Source organism: Bombus vancouverensis, chromosome 8, assembly GCF_051014615.1.
Source record: "Bombus vancouverensis nearcticus chromosome 8, iyBomVanc1_principal, whole genome shotgun sequence".
Taxonomy (NCBI): Eukaryota; Metazoa; Arthropoda; class Insecta; order Hymenoptera; family Apidae; genus Bombus; species Bombus vancouverensis.
In genome coordinates, this window is record NC_134918.1 from 13,249,302 (window position 1) to 13,262,683 (window position 13,382).

At 44.1% G+C, this 13,382-nt stretch overlaps 2 protein-coding genes across 4 annotated transcripts in view; both read left to right on the top strand.

Annotated features, from left to right (window-relative positions):
• The first annotated feature begins 122 nt into the window (after window positions 1–122).
• LOC117155836 (protein dpy-30 homolog) lies at window positions 123–1,256 on the top strand. 2 transcript variants are annotated; one of them, XM_033332277.2, is made up of 3 exons: window positions 123–220; window positions 334–413; window positions 871–1,256. In XM_033332277.2, exons 1-3 carry the CDS (start codon window positions 205–207, stop codon window positions 1,111–1,113), a joined length of 339 nt encoding a protein of 112 aa, XP_033188168.1. In that variant the 5' UTR covers window positions 123–204; the 3' UTR covers window positions 1,114–1,256. The 2 variants fall into 2 exon arrangements, with proteins under 2 accessions (XP_033188168.1, XP_033188170.1); XM_033332279.2 differs by having other exon boundaries at window positions 124–220; window positions 337–413.
• Window positions 1,257–1,928: 672 nt separating this feature from the next.
• The window catches only part of Tmtc2 (Transmembrane O-mannosyltransferase targeting cadherins 2), a 215,607-nt gene continuing 204,153 nt past the window's right edge, over window positions 1,929–13,382 (top strand). Inside the window, exons 1-2 of one of the 2 annotated variants that reach the window (XM_033332298.2) lie at window positions 1,929–2,121; window positions 7,961–8,281. The gene's annotated coding sequence lies outside the window, so the exon portion shown is untranslated. The remainder of the gene's footprint in view (window positions 2,122–7,960; window positions 8,282–13,382) is intronic. The other variant, XM_033332297.2, reaches the window with a different exon arrangement.

Below are 13,382 nucleotides of genomic sequence, written 5' to 3' on the forward strand. Positions count from 1 at the left end.
TATCATGTTCTAAATATTTTAAAGATCCATTAGAACACGTTTGATTATACTACAAAAGCAATGCGCTATTGATTTGCAATATTTAATATTTTACTGGGTTATCAAAAACCGCGCCGCATTTCGAATGTTTACGATATGGTAACATTTGAATGGTGTTTATGCAGTGATAACTCTTAATAGTTGGTAACATTATTTGTTCGCACGATGGCGTCTGGCGGTGGTACGTACCGTTTATTTTGCTTTTTATTATTTAATAGGTAGTGTTAGAGGATACGTTTCGGACGAGAATTTGTGTTAATAATAATGTCGAACAACGTGTTGTTATTGTAATAGCAGAAAACACAACGGAGGAAAGGACTGAGCCAGCAACGCCGGCACAACCCCTCACCAATGTTGTGAGCGAAACAGCGCACGTAAGTTAGATAACCTATAAATGTAGGCGTAACCTGTTGTGCTATTATCTTTTTACGTTGATTTTTATCGTTGATAGTTTCTAAAATATGATTATTAATCGAATATTTTTTTAGTGTTACGCCGATCTTATGTATCCAATGTGTATCCAATGTATTTACAATGGATTATTCGAACGAAACAGTTTTGATATTTCCCGCCAAACTAATGACAGTTGTTGTATCGAAATTTAAGTATGGTTTTGTACCAACGATCTTGGATTAGGTTATTTGAGCAGTTAGGTTTGGATATTTTTGTACAGTTTCATTAGTTTTACCAATATCTTGTGCTTCTTATGACTGCCTTTGTGTGAAGTTTATAAAAGGTGTAAAGAAAATAATAGCACATAGTTCTAGTTATGTTTGTAAGAATAAAATTAACACTGATCTTCATCCGCTGTATTGTTTTTCATTGTTACAGAGGATACTAGCAATGAATAAGGATTCAGATCTGTCTGGTGCGCCACCAAAGAAATCACGTGTTGAATTACAATCCCTGCCAACGAGGCAATATTTGGATCAGACTGTAGTCCCAATTTTGTTACAAGCTTTATCTAGTTTAGCCAAGGAACGACCTGCTGACCCCATTAGCTTTCTGGCTGGATACTTGTTGAGGAATAAAAGTCAATATGACAATGGCGAATCTCCACCTACTAGTCAATGAACTGCGTATGCATGTTTAAGTATGTGGTGAAAATTGAAGAATTGTTTATGAACACTTATTGACATTTCTTAGGAATATATTCAAGTTGGACAAGGCGTATTTGTGTATCAAATTAAATAAAAATGTATTAGCTTTCTATCGTATGGCAAGTTTTTTGGTGGTTAAATAGCAAAGAAAATGTAACGAGTTTCCTCTTTGGTGCTTATCTTTGTGCTTAATTTTAATGACAATTTTCTGGTGAATAACAAGGTTAATTCTTTATATATATATATAGAATATATATAGTTAATATATATATATATAGTTAATATATATATATATATATATATATATATATATATATACAGATATAGAATATAGAATATATATGTATGTTATGTGTATTATAATGTATAAATCTATAGAGATTAAGTTCATCATCATTAAGATATACGATACCTCCAGTAATTTATATCTGAAAAAATTTTAATCAGATCGTGCCAGGTTGAATAAAAATACTTTATAGAACTTCACTGAACCGATGTGTTTCACATCGACCATGAAAAACGAGAAGGATCGTTATCATTGGTCCAATAAATCGTAATGAGTATTCCGTGTTCACGTCGATATAATTGGATGCAATTAAATGTAATCGTCCACTGAATTGGCATGAAATTTATTTTACAGTTCGATAAGATCAATAATACGTATGGACACGCAACGTTCGACCGTACACTTTAATTTGGTTCCATTCCGGAAGTGACACCAATTTTTTCGAATTTAAAATCTGCGCGCGCCGTTTCGCCAATTATGTACGTGTGTCATCTAGTTGTTGATTTGTCGAGCGTAGTGTGTTGCATCAACGGTTTAATTGCACCGGTGGATCGTAACGATGCTGAAGAAAATTCGTGTATATCCCAGATAACGGTATGACATTGGTACAAAACGACGACAACGAGAAGATATCGAGGTAATTTCGTGGGGAACAATTCGCACGGCAACATCATCGTACCAAGTCCAATTAACGAGGTGAGCTCCCATTCAAGTCCCTCGTATATTACCTTGGTTTCTTGATACGGCTGTCACCGTGTATTTGCCGTGAACTTCATATTGCTTTTATTTTTCTGCTGTTATTTCGTGTTTTCTGGAAAGAATTTTTATATTGTGTAATATCCAGCAAATATCTTTTTCGTCTGGCTAAACCAAATAGGACGAAGATTCGCGTTACATATCGTATTGTACATAGGGTATCTATTGTAGGAACTTTTGTGATTGAACCGTATATGATGCGATACAATATGGAAACCAGGGAAAGATACAGTAACAGCGAGTTTATGTTTCCTGCCTGGCTTTCGTAATTCTTTGTATTTAGACGAAATAGCGAGGTTTGCGCGCGATCGTGTTACAGTTAGCGCTCTCTAGGAGCCCATGCACGAAGAACGTGTATCAAGTAAACTGAGAGTATAGTTAATGGGCAAATCGTGTCATGGCTTTCGTCGTGCGCGCACAATCTGCAGATTCACGCCCGTACGGCCATACGGTGACTCGGTTCAATTGGCACGCATATTGGAATTCTATTAGCGAGATTACCGACAGTAATTGCTCGGTTTGGCACAATATGGCACGTTCGTCTATACCCAGCCAACAGGCTAGTGAGCGTCAAACGCGGATTAAGCGCGCGTCTTGCATCGTGGCTAAGGCAAGGCGGGTGTATTATGTTCCCGATTATGCTAGTACTAGTCACTAGTCGCACTCGGATCATCTGAACGGAATATGTCACGAATTGCGAATTTGAATATGCACCGTTATATTAGCCGGGACGGGTCGTGTCAAAGGAGATGTTCGGTTGAAATTACTCGAGCCACCTAGGTGGGAGCTTTGGCCTCGCGCGTTCCTCTGTGAAAATTTAATCGAAAGTTTCTACGGGTTGGGAAATGAAAGTTGAACATAGATGGGGTGAGAGGAACCGGAGGGGGGTAGGTTGGAAAAAGGACGGGCGGCAACGTGTTTCGTCGGGAAAGAAACGAAACTTGTAAGTTCGCCGATCTCGAAGGCCGGAAAACGATTTACCGGTCATAAGTGCGCGAGACTTCCCAGGTTGCGCCGAGGTTTTTTGAAATTTCTGTCTCCGAACGACTCCGGATAATATAAAATTTTTCTCCATAACTGGAAACTCTGCCACAGCTTCCTGTCCCGCTCTCTTCCCCTCTCTAGCTCGAGTCTCTCTGTGTCGGAGTTAGGGAAAAAACGCTTACCGAGCAGATTCGCGCGAGCTAAAGCCCTCTTTTCTCTCGTATTTTTTACCAAGCTAAAATTCTATCTGATAACCAGAAAGTTTTTTTCTACTCTCCGCTCTTTTTATATTTTTCTACTTTCTCTCTCTCTCTCTCTCTCCCGCTTCCCTTTTTTTGCATTTTATTTTGTTCATGAAAGATGATACACGGACTTTTGTCCGAGCGCGGCCGCGTAGCCTGAGACAATAAATACCGGTTGGGTTTCGCTCTAGTTACGATTATTAAATGTAATATCTGTTTTGAAAATAACGAAGCCCGTTGTAATATAAAATCGTTAATTGAATATCAGAACGTTTGCAGCTTGCAAATTGAAACTGAAACTTGCGAACTGAAGCGTTCGAGAATATATTCAGTTCGAAAATGAAATTCGTAATATGGTCACGTTATAAACGGACATTTTAATCAGTCTGACTGAATCGTTCGCGATTTCGTGAAACAGAGCGAAGGTACATAGGACGTTTGCTATGCCGTTGCCGGGCTGTGCCTTCCCCTCTTTCTTACAGTCATTCTCTTCTTTTTGAATTATCTTGCGGTTCCTCGCTCGCGGGGCCACAGATTTTCATTTCAGATCTGGCTCTGGTACAGTGCAGAGGAGAAAATAGAAGTCGCTTCCCGTTGATTTCAATCTGTTTGACGGTACTCTCCTCGCTTCTTCTCGCTTCTCGAAGGGCCGCGATGCCGGGGATGCTGGCGTACCGCGTCACTGCCCGAAGACAACGAGACAAGATCCGCGACGCGAGACATCTGTTATCATGCCACGGCATCTCCTCAGCTATTTCATGCTCTCGTTTCTTTCCTTCCGTTCCGCTCTGCTTCCTCTTCAGGACTTATTGGTCTCGAGAAGACATTTCCCTGAAGGACATTGATGCGCAATTACGTGAAAGTCCCGTCGACACGGTCGTGTAAACTCGAAAACGTCGCGTCGTCCGGCTTCTTACTCGTCCCCTGCGAATGGCTCGTTCTCTTTTATAGCTATGTAAATCGGCTAGATGGGACAATAGGGAACTTCATTGTTTGAAAAATCTTTTATTATCACGCGAAGAAGATGCTCGTCTTAATTGGAGAGCAATGATACACAAATATATTCGTTAAATTCCCAGATTATCCGCCATATAGAAGCGTATTCGCGTCGAGTAATTAGACGAAATAGAATCAATTCGATAATGATGTTTATCCTCGGACTGTATGCAAGATGCGCGTAAACAGAACAAGTATGGAGCATTCATTCCAATGAAGAGTATGAACGTTTGATGGCATTGTGCGAAGCTGATTTCACCAGCGAAAATCATTATGTGTGTCGTTCCTAAAACGATATCCTGGCTTAAAAGGTCTATATCCAGAGATAAGATTTAAGGATGAAATTGGAAAGAAAAGAGAGCCTAAGTGGTTTCGTCTTTTTGTCTCGAACGTTTTTTCAAATTAGGCATGATTTCCTTTTTTTTGGTATCATCCGCCCTAGCAATAGCAATATCAATATCACCCGGAATAGCTTCGATATTATCAGGGAACATTTTACACAAAGCAATACGTTTCTATGGATGGGGTTTAATGTAGAGGATCCACTCCCCAGAGTTTTAGTTTTCGATCGCAGCTGGACGTAGAACCGACTGCTACCTCTCTTCCTCTCTCTCTCTCTCTCTCTCTCTGCCCTTCATCTTCTCTCCACACCGGCAGGTAGGCGTCTCTCGAAAAGCGCTTAATCCTCCGACCAGTCGAAAGCCCCTCTGCTGGTATTACAGCAAACGCTGATTTGTGGTCGCGGCAGCGACATTATTTATAATTTGTGAGTATTAATAGCTGACTCACACGTGTATACCTACCGGGATATATATTGTACGGGAGCCTTTTCAGTCTCATCGATCTCGCCTATCGTCGATAAATTTCCTTCTCGTTCGTGGCCAGTAGTTCAAGTTTCAGTTCGGTCGCGGTTCTATTTTGCCGTACACGCGTACACATACACATTTCCATCGCGTCAAATCATTCTGCATTCTGACGTACACACTAGCTTATCTCCGTAGGATCGCGGTAGCGATTTCAATCTCCCCTTTTCTTTTTTGTGACAAACCTGTGAGTTTCTGGCGTGGCCGTGCAGGCTGCGCGTAATTATTAATTCCTTCATCGCCGTACGACTCTGCAAGTAACGGGACAATGAACGTCGCTTTAATTCTTAAGGACGCGTATACGTAGGACAATCAGGGCGGTACATATGCGAGTTGCAGTCGCGGAGTTGGTTCAGTTTTCTGGCCGCACCCAACGTCACGCGGCATTGTTCACCACGTCCGATCTTCGTCTTTCGCGGTCAGAGCAGAAAAGAAGAAAAGCTTAGTCGATGAAAGGCGAATGAAGACAGACATGTGCGAACGTATCCGAGAGGGACGCTGAAAGGGCCGACCTACGGAATACGTTATTTCTGAGGACTGTTATTTCGCCGCGGAATCCACGGACTGGGTATATGGCGCCGAGATAACGGAATCAGATAGCTACCGTGCCATCTCTTACCGCAGAATGATACCTTACGGGGATATAATTCACCGTTTCCAGACCGATACCTTTACCGGAAGGTACGCACGAAACCCGACTCTGTTCGTATTCTCTGTGTGTCTCGATGCAGGTCTCGAGACGCCCACCGTACCTACGCCACTGTCCGTGATGGCTTATTCTCGAAATTGTCGACCGGAGCGTAATAAAGCGTTCGGGGACTGCCAATCAGTCGATAGAACTTAACTTGGAACGCTAAAAGCGGCGCGGTAAGGGCGTGGACGACACGATACCGCTGCGCCACCCTGATGACCATGCTACCGCATTCATATTTTTTCCCCTTCGACGACCTGGATCGGAACATTTATCAGTTACGTAAAAAAATAGTTCATTCAATCACGCTCGTTTGATATGGCATCAAAGGCGAAGACTCGTTCTACATAAAAAGAGGGGTTCGTTCGAAGTTGTTGCTTTTTCGCGAATCCAATCTAACTTCGTGCGATAACGACTACGAAAGGTCAGTGGGAGTGGTGGGAAGAGAACGAAACCATTACTCGTTTCTACCCCTATTAGTTCATTTTCTCGTTAGGAAAACCGACGGATGTACAATTATCGACGATTGCGACGGCAATTAAGCTAGTTCTCGATACCCTTTGAAAATCTGCTTTCATTGTTTCGCTGTGGCTCTCTGGGATCTCATCCGAACGAAACAATGCTCCTCTTTTTCCTCCCTTTATAATCTGACATGATCAGTCGACGCGTTCTCGTCACGCTAATTGCTTAGCAACTAATCCGGTCAAACGTCCTTATGTATGGAATTTCCATAAGTGTTCGACAGTTCGCGGAGAGACGCGATCGCCAAGAAATGTTTTAAGAACAATCCATAAACCAAAGACATTTACGAGACTTGAGAATTCTGATTTTTAGAAATACTAAGATTTATGGTGGCTCCTTAGGTTTATTGAGGGTTTAAGTAAGGGAGGGTGGATATCTGACGACCAGACAACGAGGGATGGCGTTTATATTACGCGACGTGACAATAAGACTTGGAGAAACAGAAAGTAGCTAACGGCAATTCTATAACGATATACGTGAACGCAAGCAGCAAGAGGAATTATCAGGAAGAGAGGGCCGAAGATGTTTACTGGATTGATCTGCGGTCCACGATGAACCAGCCCGCGAATTGGAATTCTCCACCTAATAAATCACCGTTGTATATCTGCGTGCACTGGGACGCAGGCACCGATGTTAAACCGGCGTTCTCTCTGCGCCCGTGCAACCTATAGCGTCAGTTTCATCGTTCGCTGGCACAGTCTCTCCAGGAAAGCGAACATTGTTTCGTGTGTGACCGTAGAATCGATTACAGCGGAACGATCGTCTAGATAACGAAACATACGCGGCACGACGAAACAGCTGGGATCTAAAAGCAGGTCGGATCGATTTTGTGGATCGATAGGTTTTCGACGCTGCTAGAATCGCGAGGGTGTACGAGCGTGATGGTTATCGACGTTCCACCGTTTACTCGCGGCTTAGATTCTCATTGATAAACAAGAGTCGATCGAATGGCAGAGTCGAGCTATTATGGGAATAAGGTCAATCTGTTCTTTTTTTGTTTCGTCCACACTTTGCCCGTTTTTGTCCTTTCTCTTTCTCCTTTTTTTTCTATTGTTGTGGTACATCCAGTAAAACGTTAAGAATATCTAGCCTCGTTTATTTCGGTGAAACTACTACATGTACGGGAGCTGTGTTCGAGTTCGGGTTTTAATATCGCTGAGAGCAGCGCACGTTGACAAAAAGGGTAGGGAGTTTTTATTAAAACGCGCGTCCTCTCTCTCTCGTGCTCCCTGTCTTTCTCTAGCGCATTGATTTTCAATGTAATTTCACAAATTTATGGGCCATTTGCATCGGTCCGGATGGTACCGATATCATCGTGTTTAATAATTTTTTACTTCTGCATCAGTTCTTCCACTTCTGTCTCATTTTTTCTTTTTCTTTCTCTCTCACTCTCTCTTTTTTTTTATCTAACGGAATGGATTTCGTTCTATCGGATGTTGTTCCTGCAAAACAGCTAACCGGTTATCTTCTTCCTGTTACAGAACATTTTTCAAGGCCTATCCAGCCACAGTATCGCATTTCGGATACGTCGCGAAAACGCTATAAACTACGGAACGAAACGATCGCCCCTGTTTCTCGCTTCTTTGTCACCGCCAACCCCAGCTGCTCTACCGTCGCCACCACCGACCAACCTTCTTGCCGACATTTGGATTCACCATTAAACATGGTCTCGGCTTATCTTAATGGATATCTAGTTGGTTTCTTGGATCTTGGGATGTGAGTCGACGAGGAACCTTGCATCGATTTTTTTGTTTTGGATACTCAACAACCGACGACGGGTATTTGGATGGGACCATCGAATGGTGAGTTCTCGGTAGCAAATATTTTTCCAATTATTTTGAGCTGAATTAAACGTGTAGGTTTGTTTGATAAAAGAACGAGTGGATGAATTCGTAATAGTCAATTGTATTAAGATCAGCATAAGTACAAGTACAGATACAGAGATAGTGTATGCCAGTCGTAATCGTCTTGCTCAATGCTATTATGTCGATCGAAGAAAGGACAATATACCCTGTCCTAGGAAGCACGTTCATATGTTTATACCGACGAATGCCACCACAAAAAGTTAATCTTCTTACATTACAAGAAACGGCAATAACAATCTGTCCAGAGTTCATTTGCCTCTAGACCTTGTTAACCAAAACAATCGTTAGTATTCAGAGGCAGAATAATATGGGTCTCTCCCAGATTCGAATTTTTCCACTTGAACTTTTTTACGCACCTGTGCCGCTACAATTTATTTGCGCGTCAAGTAGATAGGTCAATACACCATCCAAATCATCTAATGTCATCTAATGGAGCGGTTAATGAAGAGATTTGTTTATAACATATTAATTAAAACCCAGACGATTGTATATATCTTTTAAGAAATTTCACCGTACGATTTACTGCTTAATTATATCGTGGGTTTACGCTCTGACGTGGATTAAATGTCGTACAGGCAGATGTAAAACAACAATCAGCCATTTCGTGGTAGACAACCGTACATTTTTCATCGAGTAAAGATGTGTCCCCGTACTGGTGGTCGTTTCTTGGAAGTAGCGCAATAGGTTCCTCTTTCAGCGTGTGCTGTTTAATTTACTGCAGCCCTCGACGAGTCGCGCAAACTGCATTAATAACAAGTCTGCTTGCTCCTTTGACATTCTGCAAGAGCATCCGCTGTAAAAACTCGCGCCCCATCGACTCTGACGCGAGATCGTTTCGGTTATTTTTCACCGCGGCTACGAAAACAAGAATCCGCGGCCGGGAAAAACGAGGCGCAAGGCGAAAGTAGGAGTTCCAAGAAGCTTGAATTGTAGGTTCGGTTCTGGCTAATTTACCGGTTATTTCCGCGAGCAACGAGCGACGCGGAGGGTGTCGATGACGACACACAGAGGTCGATGATTTCAACTTCGTCGGCTATATACCTTTTATCCGCTATGCAGAGTGGCCGTATTAAAATGTAAATGCATGGTAGCTAGTTATTATGCGGAGCGGCCGATGCGATCTCCACCGACGGCGATGCCACCCTCGTCCTCGTGTGTGCGTCCTCCTATGCCCCTCGTCGTCGTCGTAAACACCCGATAATGGGGAAACCGTGTACCTTGCTATCCGTTCCTGTACTCTCACGCAAGTGTGAGAAAGAGGGAAAGAGAGGACGCGATGGCCAACGAGAGACGTCGATTACTGTTCCTCCGACCTCTCGCGATCAAAAATTGCTCGGACATCTGAAACCTTCCGATACCACATTTTTCCTCTGTGTATTCCTCGGATCAGGTAATCTCTATAAGAAGAAGAACACTTGGTCCATAACGTCCACGAACCACGAGTTGATCAAAGCGCACGATCGATCAATTCCCTTCCCATGTTCGGATTATCTTCCGTAAAGTACTCGTGAAACTTTTAGATTCCGCGTAAAACCGCTGACCTTTTTTCCCCGGTAGTATTACCGTATGATTTCGATTAAGATACCTCGTTACAGCGCCGTAAAAGCGGCTTCTCGTTTACCTCTAAATCGGTCATCCTCAGAAATCTTCGAAATTCGAGGATAGCTCGTCGCATGTGTCTCTTTCGATGAGCGTCACCGCGTAACCGTTGCAAATTGCTGGAAAAACCGACATGACGTAAGCGAGATTCGACAAAAAGAATCTTCCGGGCAACGTGTTTTTCTCGAGATACGTGCTCGGCCAATGAAAAATATTTGTTGGTTTTGTTAGTCGGTTGGTTAGTGTAGGAGTCGCGGATCCTTCAACGGAGGGCACGTTTTCCTCTCGTCCCTCTCTCTTGTCACCGTGTTCGCGATGTTATCACTGCCGCCTGTTTTGCGGCTTTCGTATTATTTGTGCATTTCCACGGTTATATTCCTGCGGGTCTCCGTTCTACCGTATAATAAAATCCCTCTCAGCAGACTGTCTTCTCCTTTCCTGTACTCCGAGCATCCCTCGGTACACAGTATGTTGCTGCATCGTGCTTGCACGGGGCAACGCGTGGTGCATTCTTGGTGTGCTAAGAGTACGAGAGAGGGAGAAGGGGTTGACTAGATAGAGGGAGCGAGGCGGGATCGAGATGGTTTGGGAGGATGGGTAGGAGGAAAACATAGAGGGCTGAGTAACTGCAAACAACAAATACCACCAGGTACCGGCGCGCATTCCACGAACGGTGTGTATAAACACGAAGCCGACGGCCGTGAAATCCGTGTAGAGAAACCCGGTTAATGCTGTCGAAGTACACGATACTCTGGCTATATTTGTCGATCGTTCCGGGAGACGATGTATAGATATCTTGCGAGTGTAAGCTAATCGGGGTTGCAGCCTTGTCGAGCTCGCCCTTTACTTTAAGGTTCCGAGAAACTTTGTACATCGTCGGTCATGAGCTAATGAACCTAGGTCACCTTGATCTACCGAAAAGCACGAGCACAGCGGCAGGAGAGAACGGAAGGACGCGCATAGCGTTCGTTGAAAGATAGGGATACGGAGGTTGAGCGGTGGGTTCAGGATTGTAGGGTCATGCGATCGACCGCGGCCAGAGAGCCAGGGAGAGAAAGAGAGAAAGGGCGGAAATGAGAGAGAGAAAGAAAGAGAGAGGAAGAGGGACGACTTACTTATGGCGACAACAGGTTACAAAGTCGGCTGGTTAACGCTGGCCGCAGGTCAAGTTTCCTCTCATCGTGCAAAGGTCAAAGGGTATTCCCCTAGCGGAAGCTAATGACATTTTTGCGGGACGTTAGAAAGGTTCGTGTACGGGATACCTTTTGAATCCTCTTAGGGTGTCTAGAGAAAGGGGAATAAATCAGAAGGCAAGATCCGTGACGATTATCTACGGCATGAAATGCATTATCGAACGTTTAATAAAGAGGCGGTGGATAGAATCGTCGCCTATTATACGACTAAACGGCGCGGCGCGATGTCGTAAAGGATCGCGCCGTAGAGGAGCAAGATCGACGATACGCTGCCGGGTATCCGTGAACGAGCTGGGAGGGGTTGCATAAATATTTCTGAAAAATTAACGAACCAGCAGTAATACATTTTACAACGCTTGATAAGTTCCGTAGTAACGCGAGCATCGGAGAAAAGTGGCGAAAGGCTGTGCTGATAAATAGGTCGATCATAGAAGCCCTGTCGGAGCGTGAAGAATTAATCTCCCGCGCAAGAAGTTTAAATATTAAATACGAGTCTTCGCTGCGACCGTATTCACGCGATTAATTGATTATCCCTCTATGGATGATAAATGAGCCTTCGGCTGGCGCACAATATGAAAGCTTGTATGTGCAACGATACGTGGCGCCTATTGTACGCCGCTTACCTGTAGGGTAAGGTGTTGCCAGGTGTGTCGATGTAACGATGCGAAGAAAATAGAAAAAAAATATAGAGAAAATCGAGTCGCCTCAAAGTGGTCGCCTAAATGGCACGTTCCATTAGACCGGAAAATTCGAAGGCCGTGCGCGAGGGTCGATATAAGCCACTCGTTACAACGGTTCACTTCGTGACTGAATAGAGGTCAGGTCGATCGAATCGACGATGCGATTAATCGTGTTTCCTTATTTTCTCCTTTTCGTTTGGTTTGGCAAAACTGGAGTTAACGATGGCAAAGGTTGACCAAATCGATCGCGATTTATAAAGAATGGAAAGGGGAAATTGTCAACGGGAAACCATCGTGTTTGTGAAATCGCGGATTCGCCAACGAGCTATGTAAATCCGAATGACGTTTCAAATTATAATGTCTCGTCGTTCGACGTTGAAAGATAATCACTATCGTTTGGTCGCACGCTGCATCAACTGTTTTCCATTGTGGACAGTTATATTCAGTGGTCGGATGATCGATAAATTTCGCTCTAATTGCTTCCACAAAGCGTACAATCCATATTCGATCGTGAAAGAAAGCGAGAGCGTTCTTGCAAAGGGTTGGTAGGTGGGTAGGTTGGTAGGTTGGTAGGTAGGTAAGTGGGTAGGTAGGTAGGTAGGATTCGATCGGTGGGAAATTCCTACCGCGGATCCTTTTGCCATGTATTTCCAATGAGCGCGGTAAAGGAAGAGGCCGAGTCCTGGATATCGCGGTACCGCTAAATATTCGAATCGCCGTTCGCGATACAAGAGATTATTAAAATATTTAAACGAGCCCGTCGACCGTCGTTACCGGGGACTGAAGTCCTCTCTTCGCGAGGTTCTCAATTAAATGCTAACGAGCGAAGAGCTCTTTCCACCTGAATACTCCTTCGTTGGAAGCTGCAGCAGCCACCTAGCTTTCCTCTGCCCCTCACCTCCTACCTCTCATTCCCTTCGGCCCGCCCCTCACTGCCACGGTTTGCCCTTCTTCTCTGTTCCCCCGACGACATTGTTTTAACGAGACTGGGAAGTGCAATTTGTTCTTCCTGCCCTCGGCCCGTCGCAAAAGGGGTTACCTGCTCTTTCTTCTCTCTTTGCAATACTCTTTTCCGCGCTTTTCTCGCGGAACCCGTCGCGTCGTCTTGCTTGTGTGCGACGCTCTCTGTTCGCACGTATCCGCGTGCCGGCGACCGCGTTTCAATCACAGTCGTTTCGTGAAAAATCGCTGGCGGCAATTTCGAAATTATTTCTTCGTGGCTTCGCGAGCCGGCTCACGGAGATCCCAAGTTGTCGACTGCTGCGTCTGCAAACAATAGGATACGTTGAGCGGTAATTGAAATATTGCGCGCGCGGTAACGGAGCTGCCTCGTTACCCCGTGATGCATTCAGAAAAAAAAAAGAACGACGTACGTCCTAGACCTATTATGCCCGACTAACTAAATCCGCCGCGATTGTTCGTGGGAATGCCATTGTTGTTTTAACGTAACAGAAGTATTCGGGATGGAAACAACTGGTGGTTCTTGCATTTCGTACTCTCTCGTTGGTTTCGGTCGGCCAACGAATAACAGGCTAGCAAATATCCGGAGTTGAAAAATTTGTGCCG

What these genes read in the sequence shown, in the direction of transcription:
- LOC117155836 (XM_033332277.2), top strand. An exon ending in TTGTGAGCGAAACAGCGCAC is followed by an intron (nt 414 to 870) that starts GTAAGTTAGATA and finishes TCATTGTTACAG; the next exon opens with AGGATACTAGCAATGAATAA.